The 21,131-nt window shown below is 35.4% G+C and overlaps 3 protein-coding genes across 3 annotated transcripts in view; 1 reads left to right on the top strand and 2 right to left on the bottom strand.

Annotated features, from left to right (window-relative positions):
• Window positions 1-145: 145 nt before the first annotated feature.
• On the top strand, window positions 146-3,121 carry LOC126761057 (protein Pixie). Its single transcript, XM_050476965.1, has 7 exons — window positions 146-238; window positions 587-800; window positions 858-1,468; window positions 1,535-1,730; window positions 1,788-2,308; window positions 2,370-2,604; window positions 2,688-3,121. Exons 2-7 carry the CDS (start codon window positions 588-590, stop codon window positions 2,745-2,747), a joined length of 1,836 nt encoding a protein of 611 aa, XP_050332922.1. The 5' UTR covers window positions 146-238; window position 587; the 3' UTR covers window positions 2,748-3,121.
• Window positions 3,122-3,312: 191 nt separating this feature from the next.
• LOC126761059 (myotubularin-related protein 9) lies at window positions 3,313-7,545 on the bottom strand. Its single transcript, XM_050476966.1, has 8 exons — window positions 6,891-7,545; window positions 6,338-6,588; window positions 5,994-6,267; window positions 5,444-5,690; window positions 5,154-5,382; window positions 4,679-5,091; window positions 4,512-4,609; window positions 3,313-4,444 (listed from the first exon to the last, which is right to left on the bottom strand). The coding sequence occupies exons 1-8, from the start codon at window positions 7,035-7,037 to the stop codon at window positions 4,376-4,378; spliced, it is 1,728 nt and encodes a 575-aa protein (XP_050332923.1). The 5' UTR covers window positions 7,038-7,545; the 3' UTR covers window positions 3,313-4,375.
• Window positions 7,546-9,217: 1,672 nt separating this feature from the next.
• Window positions 9,218-21,131, bottom strand: part of LOC126761158 (GTPase-activating protein) — a 36,097-nt gene continuing 24,183 nt past the window's right edge. The window contains exons 3-6 of the mRNA XM_050477114.1: window positions 17,767-19,565; window positions 17,414-17,697; window positions 16,340-16,538; window positions 9,218-13,180 (exon numbers count right to left, since the gene is read on the bottom strand). Coding sequence (XP_050333071.1) covers window positions 12,443-13,180; window positions 16,340-16,538; window positions 17,414-17,697; window positions 17,767-19,565 — 3,020 coding nt within the window. The 3' untranslated portion in view covers window positions 9,218-12,442. The remainder of the gene's footprint in view (window positions 13,181-16,339; window positions 16,539-17,413; window positions 17,698-17,766; window positions 19,566-21,131) is intronic.

Below are 21,131 nucleotides of genomic sequence, written 5' to 3'. Positions count from 1 at the left end.
TCAGTGCAGTTAATAACAAAAAGTTAGTTTTTAATTTTTAAAAATATTTTATTATATTGGTTTATTTAAAACTACGCTGCTATCAACAGAGTATAATAAACGTTCTCCCCTGCTTTCAATCAAAATATGTAGGTAAGGCAGTTTTCTTTAATGACGTTTGCGTTTTGACATTCCCTTTTGAAATTTTCTTGGCGAGGTGTTTAGTTCGCCGTATTTAGTAAATTTTTTAATCTTTAAGGTATTGCACCTAATTATTTTATAAAATTCATTAACTGATTAATTAAATTAAAAATTAGAGAATTTGTGTGTGGGTTATACGAAAAATTTTTGATCCATTTAGAATGAAGCAAATTGAGGTTATATTTTGGGTGCCTTAGTTGACCATGATTGTCTATTGTAAATGCAATGCCAACCAGGCTGACTTGTAAATACGCGTGTATGCATAGTTGTCCATATAGTTGGTGCGGGGAAGGGCATAAGTAGTGAGAGTAGATTGCTTCGTTGTCAATGTGCATTTATAACAAAAAGAAAACACGTTTCCACTTTAAAAAGTCTTATAATTATTGCATATTTCTCATTTTTTTAGCATGTCGCGTAGGAAAGAGCACGAGGAAACAGATAAACAAACGCGTATTGCTATAGTTAGCGATGATAAATGCAAACCCAAGCGTTGCCGTCAGGAGTGCAAGAAATCATGTCCTGTAGTGCGTATGGGAAAGCTTTGCATTGAAGTCACGCCTACATCCAAGATAGCATCTCTTTCAGAAGAACTTTGCATCGGTTGCGGTATTTGTGTTAAGGTAAAATTATTTATTACTAAGTTTTGCAAAATTTATCACAATTTTTATTTGTTATAGAAATGTCCATTTGAGGCCATAACTATCATTAATATACCCAGCAATTTGGAGAAGCATACAACTCATCGTTACGGCAAGAATTCCTTCAAACTCCATCGTCTGCCAATCCCACGACCTGGTGAAGTGCTCGGATTGGTTGGTCAAAACGGTATTGGTAAATCGACTGCTTTAAAGATACTCGCAGGCAAACAAAAACCTAACCTGGGAAGATACAGTGATCCACCAGACTGGACTGAAATTCTGGCGTATTTCCGTGGTTCAGAATTGCAGAATTATTTCACTAAAATATTAGAAGACAATTTAAAAGCGCTGGTGAAACCGCAGTATGTTGATCAGATACCTAAAGCGGTCCGCGGTGCAGTCGCGGAATTACTCGATAAAAAAGATGAGCGCAAAAATCAGCATGAAATTTGTCAAATGCTGGATTTGCTGCATATACGAGACCGCGATATAGCACAGTTATCGGGAGGAGAACTGCAACGCTTTGCCATTGCTATGGTGTGCATCCAGGATGGCGATATTTTCATGTTTGATGAACCGTCATCTTATTTGGATGTCAAACAACGTCTAAACGCTGCTTTAACAATCAGACATTTATTGCACCCAACAAAGTATAAAAATAAAAAACAATTATAAATGCTTTAATTGCCTATAATGATGTAAAATACTTATTGCAGGTTCATTATTGTGGTGGAGCACGATTTGTCAGTCCTGGATTATCTCTCTGATTTCATTTGCTGTCTTTACGGTGTACCCGGTGTTTATGGTGTGGTTACTATGCCTTTCTCAGTGCGTGAAGGCATTAACATTTTCCTGGACGGATTTGTGCCCACCGAGAACATGCGTTTCCGCACTGAATCGTTAACTTTTAAGGTAACGGACTTTAATTTGCCGTAATAAATAAATTGAAAAATACTTGTTAAATTTTAGGTATCTGAATCGGCTACGGAAGAGGAAATTAAACGTATGAATCATTATGTATACCCTGCAATGAAGAAGACATTGGGTAAATTTGAACTGACCGTGGAGCAAGGTCATTTCAGTGATTCAGAGATTCTTGTGCTTTTGGGAGAAAATGGTACCGGCAAGACCACATTTATTAGAATGTTGGCTGGTAATTTACAACCAGATGAAGAGGTCGATTTGCCAGTCTTGAATATTTCGTACAAGCCACAGAAAATTTCACCAAAGTTCCAAAATTTGGTGCGTCATTTGTTGCACGACAAAATTCGTGACGCCTACGTGCATCCTCAATTTATTGCGGACGTTATGAAACCTATGAAAATCGAGGAAATCATGGATCAAGAAGTACAGAATTTGTCTGGTGGTGAATTGCAACGTGTTGCTTTAGTTTTGTGTCTGGGAAAACCAGCTGATGTATATCTAATTGATGAACCGTCCGCCTATCTAGACTCTGAACAGCGTTTAGTAGCGGCTAAGGTCATTAAGAGGTAAACAAAATATTTATTTTTTGTGCTACTTTCGGATAATTGTTATTGTATATTTTCATAGATTCATTCTGCATGCGAAACGCACGGGCTTTGTGGTGGAGCACGATTTCATCATGGCTACTTATCTGGCGGATCGCGTTATTGTGCTCGAAGGTCAACCCTCAGTGAAAACTACTGCTTTCTCACCGCAATCCTTGTTGAATGGCATGAATAGATTCCTGGAACTCTTAGGTATTACTTTCCGCCGCGATCCCAACAACTTCAGGCCACGCATTAACAAAAACAACTCGGTTAAGGTACACAAATTATTTTTAAATGCACTCAAAAGCTTATGCATATGTATATAAATATTGATATTATATATATTTTTCACATGCAGGATACCGAACAAAAACGTTCCGGTCAATTCTTCTTCCTGGAGGATGATGCCGGTAATTAAACGGATATATTTTATGAATACTATCCAATGGAAGTACGTCGCATTTGCACTCGGAAACTTATATTATTTAGACATAAATATTTTTATGCAATCAAGTTTTGTAATCTTTACAAAAAATAGCAAACAAAAAACAAACATAGCTCAACCCAACCAAAGGTTGGTTTATATTAAGTGCTGATTTCTATTTTTGTAATGTTTTTTTTGCTTGATTCCAATTTTGTCTTGTAATGTTAACTACAATCTTAAAGCATTACAGAATTTTGTGTTAAATAACCATTTTGTACAATTTTTCAACCATAGTAAAATCAAGGAAAAATTTGTAATAGAAAATAAATTGTTTACAAGAGCGAACTAAAAGCCGACAAGATGCGTAATTGAAATTGTGTTGCCATTTAAAATAAGTTTTTTTTTTGTAGAAATTTGATTTGGAGTTCCAATGCATGTTGTATTTGAAGGCAAGATGCGTTTTACAATTGCTCTCATACACGTACTTCCTGTTATTTATTTATTTGTACAAAAAAAGTAGCGCATTAAATTGATTCGAAAACAACAAACTCAGTCTACATGATATTAAATTACATTAAAACTTTTATTGAGACTTCAGGACTATCTAAATGGTATTTTTGTTTTCTTATAAAAGACTTCGCGTAATAATAGACTTGAATAAGCAAGCTTGTAATACTTTTGAAATACTATTCTATCGCGCACTCTTTCTGCTTTTTCTGCCATCACAGCAAATATAAATACGCTTGCGTATAGTTGTTGCAAAAAAGCTCTATCTTCATTTTCATAGTTGCAGATTTTTGCAGAAATTTGTAGTTTCCGTTACATATTAAATAGAAGGCAAACATTTAAGATTGTTGGTCTTACTCAAAGATCATAAAAAGTATGAAGTTTGATTTTTTTATAATTGAAGCGCAGTAGTAATTCGATAAACGAAACGTCAGAGGAAAAATGCAAGAGATCAAAATAGAGCTTAGTCACAGAAATTATGTTTTCTTATTATTTATTTATTAAACTCAAATGTTATCTTATTTACATTTATTACTTCATCGTTTATCAAATTACTATCGCAACGGTTAACTTTAGTTTAAATAAATATTAATAAAATACTAAAAAATCGTATGTCTGTCCACTTTTCAAAGTTTTGCATTAGTTCAGTGCGTCTGTCTTTTTCACATTGCTTCAACATTTTCGAAATAAATTGGCTTTTATTAAATATATTCGTAGATGTACATATGTATGTACATTTATGCTAAACCAACATACTTTTATTGTTCTCTTTCAATATTCCTCCAAAACGGAATAAAATTTTTGATTTTCATTTATTATTAGCTTAAGTATTAACTTATATTAAATTACAATAAAAATGCGCCAAAAATTGACTCAATTTTCAAGTATACAACACACCGCTGTGACGCGATGCAGTGCCTGAAGACTATTCGCATTACCATATTATATTTTTAAAGAGAGACACTTAGAGAGCAAAGTTAAAAATTTGAACTGCATATTTCGAAAACTAGTTTATCTTTCCTTATTGTAAATGTTCACTTGCTCTATGTTAACTGGTGATGACCACAAGCTCTTGTGGCGGTTGCAGTATTTTTGGTTTCCAGCGGTTGCGCTGATCAATCGGATATCATAAGATCCTCCATTTCATTGCTCAGATCTGAAGCTTGCTTGCGTAACCGTATTGCCTGTGAAAAGTAGTTACGTAAGAATTTTAAAATTATAAATATACTCGAAAAGTAATTGCGATCGTACTTTCGCGCGTAATTCCTTTTCCTGTGTGACCAGTTCTTGTATTTGTTGCATAGTTTTGGTGCTATTCTTCTGTTCGATTGTCCAGCGCAGATAGAGCTCTAGAATTTCCGATAGTAAAGAATTTATAAATATCTGTAAGTAACTTTTAGTGCATTTGTTAACATTACCGCTCCACAATTCCAATGAGATCGGTGCCACGCTTGGCCAAATTACACTCGAATTGGGTTCGTACAATGGATTCAGCATATTTTTCAGCACATCGGGTCGATTTAAGTAAGACCACAAACTAGTGGTGCGCGTATGCACGCCCAACTCATGACGTTCACGTTCGGAATCACACAAAAATGTACCATATTGCGAGAAATAACTATGCTCATAAAGTAAAATTAGCATTTGCAAGCTAAATTCGAAACTGCAGGGGAATTGTGTATATAGCTGGTATATACAATCGAGAAATAACACAAAGGAGGCACCAGAGTTTTTCGGCCGATTCTGTGCGGGCGTATAACAGCCATAGCGATGACGTGATGCAAAAGGATGACCGGCCTGTATCCATTCCCGTTCAATTAAAGCTTGTATGCTAATTAAAGAAAAAGAAGTTTGTATGAGAGAAATTTCAGTTAGTAAAATGGCAGGCATTACCCGCGTACTGTGCGGCAATCAGGATTAAGTATTATCTGCACCAGTGACGTTACAATTAGTGTGGAGTCCAAACCTTTAGAACCATGCACCAGCACCGGACTGCCTTCCTGGTCTAGGCATTGTGCAACTACACAGGCAGCATTCAGTGAATTCAGTACGAGACTTAACCAGCCGCTTGCTTCTAGGCGTGACAGCCATTTGTCCGCGGAACATGTAATATCATTGCATGCTGTAATAAAATAAATTATATCAAATAAAGATATCAGCTTTGAAAATGTGTTAATACCTACCTTCGATAAGTTTGGTGTAACTATCCAAAATTGCTGAAGGCGCCGACACATTGCCAATAGCGCGATTCACTTTCTTCCATTGTGAGTAATGTTGATCGGTTTCGGTGTTGGATTTACCCTTCCCCCAAGTGTCAACAATAAACCCCTTTTTACTGCGTCCCAGCACAACGTTCAGTATCGCTTCGTCCGCACGACAACGTTTAATACCTTGTATGGAAACGGGCTGTGAGCTGCGCATTAGCGTAGCCTGCAAATACGACAAAATAAAAGTAAATAAATATTTTTTATCGGTTAGCGGTTTGAAAACAGTAGATTAAATCGTCACTTCATTGTACATAATAAATGTATGTAAAGGCACAACACATAGACATATGCAGAATTTCTCTACAACTGCATTCATGAGGAAATATTACGTAGATTATTTTAATTAAGGCAATGTTATATGTTCATAGGCAACTTCATATATTGCCGTTGACGATAAACTGTCGAGCTGAGATGGAATGTCTTCTTGTTTACTCGCATCAATAATTACTTACTCCACTCCACTCACCCCATTTTCATGCCGATAGCTGAGCACCGGAAATCGACCGCCATCTCTGAATGCAGCTGATTGCACAATTTGTTCATCTGTAATAGATTTAGGCACAATAAGTGCAGTGCCATACGTTGGACACACACTAAAATCCTTATTGACTGTGGTGATACGCCATTCACAACCCCCAACAGCACCAGTTACCGCTCCGCCGCCGATACCACAATTTTCATTACCATTGTGTAGATTGCTGGCAGCCCCGGAAATTAGTTTCGCAAATTCTAGTTCGGGGCTGTAACAAGCAAAGGATATGCACTTATATGAAAAGAAAGTCATGAAATCTACTCATGATTTGTATTTACCGGAACATAGTGAATCCGTCCTCAAGTATGGTATACATTGGTCGATAGAAAAATGGATATTCGAGTTCAGGATTGTGTAACGAACTGAGTGCCTCCAACGACGCCGCTACATTAAAATATTCTTTAGCATATTTAATCTCTAGTGAAATGATGCGTAAATCCTTGCACTTCAGTGTTATGATGCCGCCCATCACCATGTTTTGCACCATAAATGGTTTTTTCTCCACACAGTCGATATTTTTGTGCAGTAACTGTGAATGAACAAAAGTAATAAATATAACTATACATACATATACATATGTATAAGATGTAGGCAGTATGTAAGCATGTTTGTTTTGCTCAGTCAAATATGTTGACATGGTAAATGCTAATTTTAAAGCAAACAATATGCCTGGCTGAACTAATTAAATATGTTAGGTACAAGGAGGAAATGGTGTTAAGATACATAGCGAAAAAATTGACACGCTCCCATCATGTTTCCACGTCAATGCCTGCCCAACGGACTTGTGTGCCTACATATACATACATATGTACATATTGACCAGCCACTTACCCATAGCTCTTGGCTATTCTCCTGTCTGGCGCTCAACAGCAGATGATGACCGGTGATACAGAGCGTTCCCTCAACTGTTGCATGTAGATGGTCGTGTAAGAATACTCCGTCCAGCTTTGGCGTTTTTATGAGATCGGCAAACTCCATATTTATGCGATTGCCAAGTTTATGTTGTTACGTTTTCCAGGTCACTGGCACTATATAGCGCTGCACTTTGGTTTGCACTGTATATGTGAGTGTGTATTGCAAATGCTATTATTTTCAGATACTGATTCAATTAGCTTTACACATTTTCATTATCACAGCAGAGCATGCGAAAATGGGGTATTATGGTGCAACGCAATGGCAGGCTCAATTGATAGAACAAATCTATTGCACCGATGAATTTGCCTTTGCCTTCTTTTTGTGTACAAGTCACTCATTTACTTTTAGTGGGGGCGGTTGACACTGGACACATTGTTGATATTGTTTTTTTTTGCTCACTTTTCCGCTACTGTTGTTTCTAAAATAATAATTAAACTATACAGCATAAGACACTTATAATAATGTTTCTTTTTTTATAAATAATTCCAAGCCATATTTTGTCCGATTTACACAATCATTTTCAGAGAAAATTTGATAAGAATCGACGAGCGAACTGAATGTGTCTGGCAGTTTTCTTTTGTTTTGCCAAAAGCAAAAGTCGAAAACAATTTTCTTTGACAAAAGCTTGACATTTGACGTTTACTGGTATGTATGTTTAAAAAGCGTTAAACTCAGCATATCACTGAACCAATTGTATTGTAAAGTGCGTTAAGTTTGAAATATATTTATCTGCAGTATGGACTTAATCGGGAAATTTATACATATTTCTTTATTCTGGAGCATTTTTGGTTTTCTACTATTTTAATGACATGGGGTGCATAAGCGTATTCATATGCCGTGGCCCCGTCCTTAATATTAACAATTAAAGTTCATGTAATTTTAAGGTTTGTAATGGATATGTCTTGTATTTATGTATTGATATTTGATATTCTGTTCTGTGTGGCCGATGGTCGCTGGAAAGTTCTGGTCCGATTTCGACCATTTCCGGACATATGGAATTTAAAATAGATGAGGTTTCCTCTTTTGTCCCTTTTCAAACTTAATTATCAAGGTGTCAGAACATCGTGAAGCTCCAAATATAGTTAAAGTTAGTCGAGTTGCTCCAGCTAGATAGAGAATTTCAGTTAAAAGAAGGCGGTGCTACGCCTTTGACCGCATTTGGAAGCAGTTATATCCGATGATTTTAGGAACAGGAAAAAGAGCAATATTCTTACAGATATTGATTTGATTCCGCTAAAATGGGTAATTGTGTACTGGATTTTCTATTCATTATACATTTTTATTATAATTGGTGGTTAGGGCGAAAAATGATAAGTATAAGCCAATACCATATAATTAACGAACCGAACGGAATGATATTTCCATAAATGATTCAACATTTTCCAGTAACGTTGTGTGATTGACTGTGTCAAAGACAAGTTCAACGCTAATAGGTTTCTCCTCTCATAGGATGGTTGGTCAAAGTAGCTCACGTACTTTTTCGGATCAGTAGAGGTGTGACCATCAAAGTTATTATCAACCCGGTCAGCGTCTCTTCTCGTGATTTGACTGTAGTTCAAAGTTTACTCACAATGACGGACAAGTAACATGACTTTAGGTGTTCTACCCATTTCGTCCCTTAACCGATGTTAATATCGATCTGCTATAAGTGTACACAATTCTGGGCATTCATAGTGTGGATTTGCGAATAGTTTATACATATGTTCCGCCATCTCCTTCTCATTACGATCATTTAAAGGTCTATAGTGTCAAAAATCATCTCGCTCGCTATCTTCAAGTAAAACGTTGAAATGTACACGAGTTATCTATGGTACACGACTCAGAAGATCTCAGCGGTTGTTCACATTGATTCTTGGACCACAGTTATCGGTATACCATTCCGCCTCATAAAATCGACAATCTCGCCCATCTTATAATTAGTTGCGGAAATCATTATATGCGGTTTAACGAACCGATATCACGATTTTTGGAAGAGAATTGTATATCGGAGGAATAATTTAAATCGAATATTTACTAAGGTCTATTGCAAAGTAGATTATTATTATTATAAAGGCCTATTGTAAAGTCAAAAACACTGATGAGATTGGAAATGCTGTCCTTTGGGTAATCGATCCTCTTCCACTTAAGAAAGTAAATTTGTTTTCACTGCGCTTCTGCGATGAATATCTTTTATGTCATATTAACACTGGAAAGAACGAAACTGTAACTCACCTTCGAACGTTTTAGCAAATAAACAGTTCAGACACATTTTATGCATTTATTTTCATCAATAAATCTAATTTCTTGCAGCTACTTTTAGAAATAGTTTGCATTTTGTATCGATTGTTTTGCAAATTTTCACTAATTTTTTGCTATGCATTATTTTTTTGTAAAGGGAGGCTTACATGTAAAAACTACGAGAGCCCACGTAAACTTTTTCTAATTCTCTATAACGATTACCACTCAGAAATTGCTTTTTATTATGTTTATACTATGTATGTAGGTATGTGGGGTTTAAATTTACATTTTACAAGATGTTGTGTATTCATGATGCAATTATATAAGGTTGCTGTTAGGTGTGATTCCAAAATACATTTTTTAAACTTGCCAGCCAATAAAAATGTGTGCTTTAGAGTGGTAACTAATATGAATAGATTGTGAAACACACAAAATCATTAATATATGCACGAGGAATTAATAGGAAAAACACAAAAAAAAGTGTAAAATATTTTGGTAAGAAGAAGCACGCTCTCAAGAAACACAACCTTATATAATTGGCGGATTTTTTCATATAAGATGGAATCACAATGATTCATTTACATAAAAATTTGAGGAAAACAGCTCATCTTTCAGAATAAGTAATTTGTATATAAAGTAAGGCCTGGGGATGTAAGCCAAATGCACTTTAATAGTCTTAGTAATGATTTATTTTGAAAATAAAACAAAACGTGTTTTCGTTCTTACTAGTCATAAATGCCAAGTTGGAAGTTTCTTTAATAAAAAAAAAATTTTGTACCGATTACAAACTTAGACATATTTTAAATTAATACAAAACGTTACTTCAATAATATAATAATAATAAGGGATATTTAATTATAATTATAATTGTAATAGTAAAAAGCAAAACTTGCTAATTCGGTAATAATTTACATGAACTGAAAGTAATTAGACAAAAATTAACTAATTCAAATAATTAAATAATAAACGCGTAACTTAATGCTAAAGTTTTTTCATGAAACGAACAAATGATTAATCGAGAAATGCTTAAGTATTCATTTAAATACAATTATATGTTATAAACGCTAATTTATGGCGCTCTTTTCTTATATTAATTATGCAGTATTCGTATGCATGTATGTTTGTGTGTGTATGTAATCGTTGTCCTTGTTAATAATAAATGCGACATTGATGATTTTTTACTTTGTAGGTTTTACATTAACGTACATATATACAATCTTAAAAATAATTAAGCGAAATCAAAATTTACAATTGAATAAAATTAAATATGCATAAATGTAACTCCTCAACTATGTAAGTTTGTATTCAACGAAAACGGAAGTATGCAGCATGAATGGAATGCTTTAGTACGAATGAAAACGGTAAAAGCACAAAAAAAAAACGTTGTACGGAAAATTAAAAAATTACAATGCGAAGACACAAATGGGAAGACAGTGTTTTTCAAAGGACCTTAATAAAGTGAAGAAAACTTACTAGAAGCTACGTATTCTTTTTCATTGGAAGTACAATGAACAGCAACAAGTTAACTGTACTTTAATTTTAAATTCAAGTAAGCGACAAATTAATAAGTTATACATATGTTAATTTTTTTCGTTCAAAGGTATGTATGTATGTAAATGAAATGAGTTTGTTTGGATGTATGATCAGTATTAAAAATTAAGTGTTATATGAAATGTGCGGAAAAGTTGTAGAAACCTGTTGCTATTCCACATACGGATTACTTTCTGCAAATAAGCATTCACATTTTTTTTTACTTTCTTTTTACCTTTTTATAATGTGCATTGACTTTTGCAACCATTCAGTCTTTAAACATATAACTAAATGCCTCTGTATAAAATATATGTATATACAATATAATGGAAACGTTTATGCTGACCAATAACAATTTATGACAATTCATGGTGTTAACATATACTGTAGATATTTTCATAATTTAAACAAGTAACATTGAATAATGAAGTAGGTAATAATTTAGATACGTTGGAAATAAATAACAAATATTTTCAATAATTATTTTACAATACATTTTTTATAATTCAAATTCTATAGTATAACAGAGTTGTATAAAAATTCTTTCAACATTTATTCTTCTTTTTGTTTGAAAATAAACACTGAAAAGTAAAGCTTATTTGCAGAATATTATGTGTTGAGTTGTTGCAGTGTTTAGTGCTGTTCTTTTTTAACTTCATTAAGTTAGTTTATAATTAATTAATTCTGGTCTGTTATACAATTTCCCTACACGCATGTATAAAGGACTTGTATAATTTCAATAACTAATAGTTACATTACAGTTATCGCTTTCTCCTAGTTCAACAGTTATTATACAAAAGCCTTTTTTCAGAACAAATTTTTTTTTTTAGCTTGGAGCATTGCATATAATGCAGTAAATTGGAGTTCATTTCTTATCCGTTTCAACTATGACCTCTGTGAATTGAGGTGCAAAGTGAATGTTAAGCCAGAGTTTCTAATTTAATGTTTATAAATAAATCCAGTTATATACTACGTACTCGTATAAGTAGTACAAGCTTATGTAAATATTTCTATATATATAAGTATATCTACAAACAGACTACAAAGCGTTTAATTTAGAACTAACGCTCGCAGTTGCATATTCTTGCCTAATTTCACTTAAAATTTGTATACAATTATATAATAATAAGTAGGTATATATTTATATAATAGCGTTGTATAAAATAAATAGTCTCACACGTACATACGCATGCGTATACGAATGCGAATATTTTAGTATATTAATAATAATTCGTACAAAGTAAGTATTTGTTAAATAGATTTACGTAAATATGTATATATATATATAATAAAAATATTTAGAACATAATTTTTTTATACAGAATTTGAACTTTTGCTTGTAGTATTGGTTGCTTGATATTTATGTTACATTTCTGGGAAGTGGTTAAGTTATACGGTATAACTTGTAACAGCACACCTTTGTGGGCTTCTGTCCAAATCAGCATACTATAACGATTATCAGACGCATTACGAATTGAGTTTCATAGGTAAAAAAAGAAATAAAGAAATGAGCGTCATGCCCACTTATAGCTGCCATTTTACATAAATATATTTGTTTGGTAAGTAAGTACCTATTGCTTTTCAAGTGTTTAGGTACATAACGTCCCAAGCGAAGCGCTTCTTGTCTATCTTCTACTACTCATAGGTATATTAAAACTACATACTCCTATTTACTAACACTGAAAAGTCGGTGCCACGCGCCACATTTTCCATTGCATCAGCTATTTTAGCTGGTACGGATATGCGCGCACGTGTTGCATTTGTGGCAAAACTTGCGGTTGTTGTTGCTGCTGCTCTGGCTGCTGTGTGTGCAATACGACTTGTTGTTGGTGCTGCTGGTGTTGTTGTTGTTGATGCTGCTGCTGCTGCTGATGTTGCTGTAAATTGAAGTGACCGGCCGCATGCATCATATGCAAATAGTTGTCATCACCAATCGGCGCCTGTCGACTACCGTATTTCAGCTCACGCGCTATGCCAGCTTTGTAGTTGCGATGATCGCGATCGATGGCGTATGCCACTTTGCGCAGTTGTTCGATTGTGTTTTTAAATTCCACATAAGCGGCTGGCGATTGTTGTTGCAACGCCAAAGCGGTGGGCGCAAGTGGATTGTGGCCCTGCTGCAAATGATGAAAGGCAATGGGATCAAGCGGTGCCACCAATTGTGTCATATGTGACATAATTAATGTGTGTATGCGTTGTAGATCGAGCGCAGGATCGAGTGAGGTGACAAGATCCATTTGAAAGTAATTGATCGCTTCGGCGGAGACAGTGCGACAGCCGGGCGCGTTCTCGTCCGAACGCGAACAACAACTGTAAATGCCGTTCACAAAGGCGGACGGATGGAAATACTGCATGCGGATGGAATTGGTAAGGCAGATCTTGTGCAACAAATCGACCCATTCACGCTCCTCCACACAATTCGTTGCCTGGATAATAAGCGAACGCTCTTTACGTATGATCTGCAAGGGAAAATTTTAATATATTACTTGAGTTTAATAAAATTTATAATAATTGGGTGATTTTAATGAATAAAAATTGATCCATAAAAGAAAAATTCCATATTTCAATATTTTTTGTACACATATTTGTAAAGTTCCAGCTACCCATAAGAAAAAGTATCTGTGCGCCCCTTACACAAAAATAATTATAATACACACATACATATGTATAAGTAATGCTTTGGGATGTTCAGGCATCATTAGTTAATTATTTTACAACTAGATGTGGCAATAATTTAAACAAAAGCTAATAATGTGCACACAAATTGTTGTGAACCGGCGCACTGGGACAAGTATATTGCACCAAGATAAAACGATTAATTTCTGTAGTGTCATAATTTAGACGTTGCAAAAGCCTGAGCATTTGCATGAATGCGCTTAATTGCAACCGTGGGTATGCAGCAAAAGCTGTTGACAAATTATAATTGTGTGTTTATTGCAGGTTAATCCAGTTCTATTAATTAGAGTGTTACTATATATTTAAAAAATTTACTTTATTTCTAATAGTATTAAGGGGTTACATGGGTTTATGGGTTTAATATGGATTATGGATTTTTTTTATTGTCTAATTAAATTCTACAACACCTCTAGAATATTGTCCCAAATTTTCAATTTGATCCGAGTAATAGTTTCGATACAGATGCAGCCTTGAGAACTTGTGCGCTCGAGGCCAGCTAGGCTAAGTGCGCCGTCTTTAAACACGGTTTTCTCAAAACTGTGTTTTTGAAGTCGGTTGGCAAGGTTCCTCGAGAACTACTCAACCGATCTTCATAAAATTTTCAACAGGTCTTTGAGATACAATTCCCAATGACTTGGAGAAGGAAGTTTTTTTTCGATTACAACTATTTGAAAAAAAAAATGTCGAGAATTGTTCACTGAAATTTTAGTTTTTTTGTAAAAATGTCGACCAAAAATCCAATTTTCAGTTTTTTTTACTTCGTCCAAGTTCTAAGGTAAGGTTTTAACTAAAACTAGATGGAGTTATCAAACATTTTTAAATATTTCATATTTGTTCAACATAAAAATTATATATATTTGATAATTGTTGTATAGATATTTTAAAATAATTTGATTTTTTCGTTAGAACGACAGCAAACTTTCAGATCTTAAGAAACAATTAATTTTGTTTGTTTTCTAGTAATTTTCTTTTTATTTGTACTTTTAGTCTCCACTAAGCAAATGTACATAAATATATACAAATTATTCAACGAAAGTTGTATAGGGAAAGTGTTAAAGGCGCGGAAGCCAGCGTGTGGCAAGTATGGAAATACTTATGTACATGATGACAACTAACATGAGGGCATTGGGGAAAAACACACGAGAAGGCATATAACTATCGTATGCTCTAGCAAACAACTTGAGCGTACTATTATTATATTTTTTACAACTTCTCTACAATAGCGATGTAAACTGTAAAAACACCATTGAATTTGTTTCGTGTGAAACGCGATGCACATTATGTTGCGCTTTTTTATTGTTGCAATAACTATTGCAAAAACAATTCTATCCAAGTGTACCAAGATATGATTAAAAGTGCATTGTCCATATATACAAATTGTATACTTTACACACTACTGATTAACACAATAACACAATGTGCAACATAATTCGCCTTCAAAACTAACGCCCGTTACCAAGCAATGATTTCACTATGAATATGGGTATTCAGTGTGCCGGCGGAGTCTTCTGGCGTAGAGTCTTGCAGAAGACCAAGTTGAAATAGATAACATTTACGGTCATATGTATATATTTTGTATGTCTATAAATGTGAGCGTCCATAGGTGTGTTTGTGTGTGCTGAAGTGGTGAGCTACTTTTCTGTGGGCGTTGCAATTATGTTAATAATACATTTTTTCTCTTATTTGTACTTTATATTGATGCTCATGTATGCATATATATACATATATATTTATACCTATATATACATTATCTAGGTATGTCTAAACGGCACAGAAATTATGTGCGCTTGCCACACAAGAAAGATAACAAATGTGTGGGAAACACGCGAAACAATGCACATTTTTAATTACAGCAAAGAATTTATGTAAATCTTCATTTCATTCGAAGAAAAGTAAAAACTTGCTAAATGAATGGATGGGGCGGCAGTGCTCGAGCGTTAAAAATAGGTGAAATCGTGGGTATTTAAAGAAAATGCGAGTTTGCGCAAACAATTTTGCGTGGAAATTTTTATTTTTATTGCAGCGTACGCATTGCTGCATAATTGTACATTTCCATAGGTCTATAAATATGCAGAAAGTGTAAAGCGTATTATAAACCTTATAAAAAAGGAAAAGGGAAATTTTGATTTCCGCGCATTTTAGATTTCTAAAGTAGCAATTGTATTGTGCAGGGTGAGAACCACTTCCACACTATTCCCATTCAAATGCAAATATCGAAGAAAATATTTGGTCTGTGGGTTTTCATTTGTTACCTCTCTTTGCAGGCTTGTAAATGCAAATCTGCACTTAGTATTTTTTATACTATATTTGTGATTTATTTCATAATAGAGACAAGTCACACCCATTAAGTTCCCCAAGCTAAACGTTGCCGCATATTTTTTAATTATTTAATACATACCATAATACGAAATGCCAATTAACGGCAAAATAGGCAATACCGCCTATGCTCGTCTGGGTAATTGTAAAAGAAGTCAGCCGCCAATGTTGGGCCAAACAATACAACTAGTAAACATATATATGTATGTATGTATATAAAAGTGTCGATATGGCGCCCACAATTGAGCAAAAAATTGAACACCGAAGTGGTTTTGCACAAGACACTTTCGAGTGTGACTTGGAATTTGCGAAATGCAATAAGTTGGCGTTGACAATACTGAGTGGCAAACATCGAAGCCGAACAGCAATGGCGTTGTGACATTGTGAACTATAAATGGTTTTGCAATTACGCGTAATTACAGCATAGCAGCATGTCCACATACATATATGTGACATCAATAATATGTGGGCATTATGTGTTTTCAATTCGGTGTATTCAAAATCGGCTTGTTATGTGCCAACTGTCATTCTAGTGGTGTTTATTAATTTATTGTGCTTTTTGTTTCATAGGTATGAATATACATATAACCGTCGATACATGTAAACGTACGCAGTGTGCTACTCACCTTAAAACAGTTTTGCATTTTAAAACTCTTCTCATTCAGCTGCTCGACGCGCTCAATCTCCGACAATGGTATATCACAGATGGGTTGTTTGCCCTTTGATTTGGCATAGCTGAGGGTTTTTGTGGTTAGACGAAAGTAACGCTGCTTGAAACGCCTACGACCGAAACGTTTACGGCCCTGTGGATATTTCGTCATCATCCTGCATGTGCAAGAGTGTACGTGAACATAATGTTAGTGATAAAATTTGCATTTAGGTGCGTATTTGCATACATACATATGTGCGGTGTATTATATAGATAGATAGATAAGAGTAAAAACGCAAAAAGAAAACTTGATATAAACTAATAAAAGCCGAGATAATGAAAAGCGGCCAACGAAAGTACTAGGCTCAAATAATTATTAAAACAAACTTATATTTTAAATGAACAAAATATTTGGATGCCTCTAAAAACCAACTGCACAATTAATATGAATTGGTAAAAACGGATAATGCGAGAAAAAATGATAAAAAGTGACCTGTCACTGTCATGAAAATTTAAAATTAAACTTAAAAATATTGAAGAATCAACGATAAACTCATTAAGCTGTAATATAGTTGAAGAATTATTGAATAAATATTTTAAAACGTTTTTTTTTTAATTTTTTTTAATTTACTGGTCAAAATTAACTTTATTTTAGGAAAGAAATTGAATGCAAATATAAAAAGATAATATAAGCTTTAGAGCAACGAAATAAAAATGGTTATAGTATACAAAAAGTGAAAAAATTGCGAAACTAAAAACTATGGACCAACTCTAATGATTCGTGCAAGTATTTTGAATAATCCTTACCCATCGCTATGTTAGTAAATTTTTTAGTTACGTTGGAAATGCATTTCACATGAATTTATATTAGATGTTAGCAAGGATTTAGCGTTGATTGCGTTGAAATGGTGGTGGTAGTGCAAATGTGTTTATATTTTCCCGAAGATAAAAGAACAAAGCGAAACCGTATATATGTATATATTAGAAAATGCCAGCAGTAGACCATAAGCTTTAAATTCATTTATTGTTTTTCAAAAAATATGAAACTTACCCCTCTTTAAGTAATACTGGTTCGAGTGTACCATCTGCAGGGCACACAACTGGCAACAATACATTGGCTGCATCTCCTTGCAGTCGACAATCCTCGCCTGGTGTGGAAATCACCTCCAAGAAGTGCTTAACTGCCGTCACATGCTTCTCCGTGTAGAAACGCTTATACAGCTGACCGGTGTACTCTTCCTTGTTTGGCTGCTGTGAAGAACGTGAGCTCACCAAATTCCCAAGTGATTGTATCGTTTTCGAAATGAGTGTTAACGTACGGTTCGTTTGGTGATCCTGAACGCAAAAGAGTATAAATAATTTACGAATAAATAAAGAGCTAAATGCCAATTTATAAGTACTCACAAGTGGTTCTGACGTTAAATCGAACAACTTTGGACCCAGTATGGCTGGTGCAAAGAAACGTAAAAATATGAAACCGGATACCACTGAGTATCGCACTTCATGATTACGTGGGAAATGTCGGCCAGCACATTCGCGCAGATCGTGAAATATCTGACAGAGCACCTTCGGACAGCGCTCCGCACTTTTCGTAATTGCATCAAATACACGTTCAACATAAACTTGTAGGTGATTTAAATTTGTATCGACTGCTGAACGATCCTTAACTTTGGATGGATCTATTTCGCAGGGTTTCTTCTCCGCCAGTATTTGCGCGAGCACCGGACGCAGCGTCTGATGTAGATAAGGCAGGCCAGATAGTCGCATAGCTTCGTCCATCATCTTCGAAACAAGCGTATTACCGCGAAAAATCGTCGTAGGATCAGTAAGGTTGGAAATTTCATAGTCAGCCAAAGCTTTGATAATCGATGCAATGCGACCGGTGTGTGTAAAGAGTCGGACCAATGGTTGCGCCATATCCGTCTTACACGACACTAGTTCACCTAGTATAGAGACGGCGGACACAGTGATAGGTCGTTGGTCGACCGACTCCAACAGCAGGTTCATTAGGTCATCATAGGTTGCCAGCGGGAAGACATGATCAGCAGTGTAAAGTAATTTGAGGCGTAACGTACCGATCGTGCTGTCACAACTGAGTCGTGTACCAGGTGGGGTAGCGCATGAACGCGGTGTGGACGATAACGAACGATTCGTTGCACTTGCTGAGCGTGGTTGTAAAAAATACCACGCTGATTGTTGGGCGACGATTTGTTGTTGCTTACTTGAAATGGGTATTTTCACTTCACCGAGGAACACTTTATCGGCCATGCCTGCGGAATTGTGCCACAAAGCAACGGAAATCTCACAGAGATCAGCACCGCCGAGCGGATAAATTGTATAACCCTTATTGGAGTTCGTTGTACTGGCATCATGATGTGAGGAAATCGACTTGGTTGTCGAATTATCAGCATCTATACAGAGATCAAAGTACACCGTCTCATCGAATTCCGGATTAACGGTTTTCTCACGCACTTTTGTGCGTCTCGTCACTTGTCGTTTGTTCGTATAAGTCGCAGTAAATATAACATACGGATCACAAGTGCCATTCTTTTTAGCCAAATCAACGCATTCCAAGCAACGGACCGCAACACGTGCATGTCGTATTGCCATCACATTCTTCCAATTCGTGCTGTGTTCGTTATGCGTGCCGAATAGACCACGTGATTTTAGGGAACCACGTTGTATATTACTCAGTTCACTATTCTCTTTGTAATCATTCAGATGCGCTTGATGCTGGTGATGATGATGGCTAATATCTTCGATGATGTCACTGCGATCATATTCGCTGGGTCGTATTAGATTTATACGTTGCTCATGTACTGGCGGTTGCACCTCTTCATATTGCACCTCAATATGAGCCATACCCTGCACCTCGGAATCCGAATCGACCGGTCGCAATGCAAACCAATTATCCTTGTGATTGTACATATGCAGTTCTTCGCGTTTAATCGCTATTTTGCCAATTGGTTTGTCTTGTTTCATATGTCGATCACGATCCCACACATATATGGAGAGATAACGGAAGCGTCGTGGTATTTTAAACTGATACTCCTCGCCAAAAAACGGCGCCAATGTGCGTTCGATGGTGGGCGTGCGACAGATTTCTTCCTGATCAAGTGCGATTGTGCAGTATACATCGCGTACGCCTTGTGTGCTGCAACTGGTGTTCGCCGCATTGCGACTGCTCAGGTTCTTAGCTTCTCCTGCAAAGATGAAATATATAAATTATTTAGTATTTGATATTGTATCAGAGAAATAATGATATATTTTAAATACAAAAGTGCAAATCGACTGTTGTTTTCCCCCCACTTCCGAATTAAATCCTATTAAAATGCGTAGATGATCTGTTTATCATTCAAAGGAAACACAAAAATAAATAAATTTGTAAATTTCTCTTGAAAAAATCGATGAAGAATCAAGTTTTTTAGATGATCCAATGCATAGACCATTCCATATGTACATATGTATGTATATTTGTACATGTGTTGATAAAAATGTCTTTTATAATAACTAAATTATAAACATATAGTATATATGAATACGAAAATGTTTCGTTGTTCAAATTATGCACGTCACATGTTAGCTTTTCTTTTTAGCAAAGTGATTTCGAATAATTTTCAAGCAAAATATACATAAACATTCATGTGCTAACAACGCGCCCCTGAATTAGTACACACAAAGCAGTGTATTTACTAGAATCTGGCCACTTACTCACACCCGCCAGGCTATGTCATCAAAGCCCAATGAAATCGAATTCCACCACGCCTTACGACCTTGACGTGCCTGCCGGCCTGCCAAGCGTATAACTCATTAAATGTTTAATAAATATTAAACACGAACTTGTAGAGAAATCAATGAATGAATGAATGAATGAAAATGGTAGTGGCATGCCTAACTTTTTGGCCAAGTGCCCAAAACTAGTGATGGCGGCAAAGGCGCAAGTTATTGCCGGGCCAACCCTCAAAGGCAATACGTAAGCACATTATGCTAGATACATATCGTGCACGCATACCCATATCCTATATGTACATATGTATATGTGTATATAATTTATGAAATATCAATGTGACAAGGCAAGCGAATGTTGAAAAAATAAACCTACTGAAAGAAAAACATATGAAAATGCCGCAAGCAGAGGAAGCGAAAACGTGACTTCCTGCCATTCATGGCGTTGACGATGGAGATGCCGGTATTGGCACATCACACGCATATAAAGGCATTGTGCCGATGTTGTTTCAGCGGAAAGTCAAAGTCATTCATCGGACGACAAGGCAAAAGGGAATGAGTACAAACGCTGCGTATAAGAATTTTGCGAAATACAACATATGTACATATGTATATACAAACATGTGTGCATACAAACTGAATATCGTAGCAAAGGTCGAAGAACAACCGAGCTGTGGTACATAAGAATATGTATCCAGTATGGAAGTATATACAGATTTATTTATTGTATGTATTTTAACATTGTACATATGTATGTGTCGCTGGTTTAGCAGCGCGTGGCGTTCAACGTAATACCTGAGCGGAAGTGTCATTAATTTTACGTCGGAGACGACGCAGTGAAAGGGAACCAAATCTGCTGACTACCATTCTGAAGTATTCTTTGTATGTAATAATCACACTGGCATTTCGCACTTCCTTCCATTAAAACTTACATACATATGTGTGTATGTGTTTATGAAGGTTTTTTATTTAAATACTATTCGAGTATACTCTGCTATATAAAAAAATATACTAATGTACAAATTATTTAAATAAAAATAAAT

The sequence above is a fragment of the Bactrocera neohumeralis genome, chromosome 6 (genome assembly GCF_024586455.1).
Source record: "Bactrocera neohumeralis isolate Rockhampton chromosome 6, APGP_CSIRO_Bneo_wtdbg2-racon-allhic-juicebox.fasta_v2, whole genome shotgun sequence".
Taxonomy (NCBI): domain Eukaryota; kingdom Metazoa; phylum Arthropoda; class Insecta; order Diptera; family Tephritidae; genus Bactrocera; species Bactrocera neohumeralis.
Note: the sequence above shows the minus strand (reverse complement) of the source record. Positions and strands in the feature narration are given on the sequence as shown.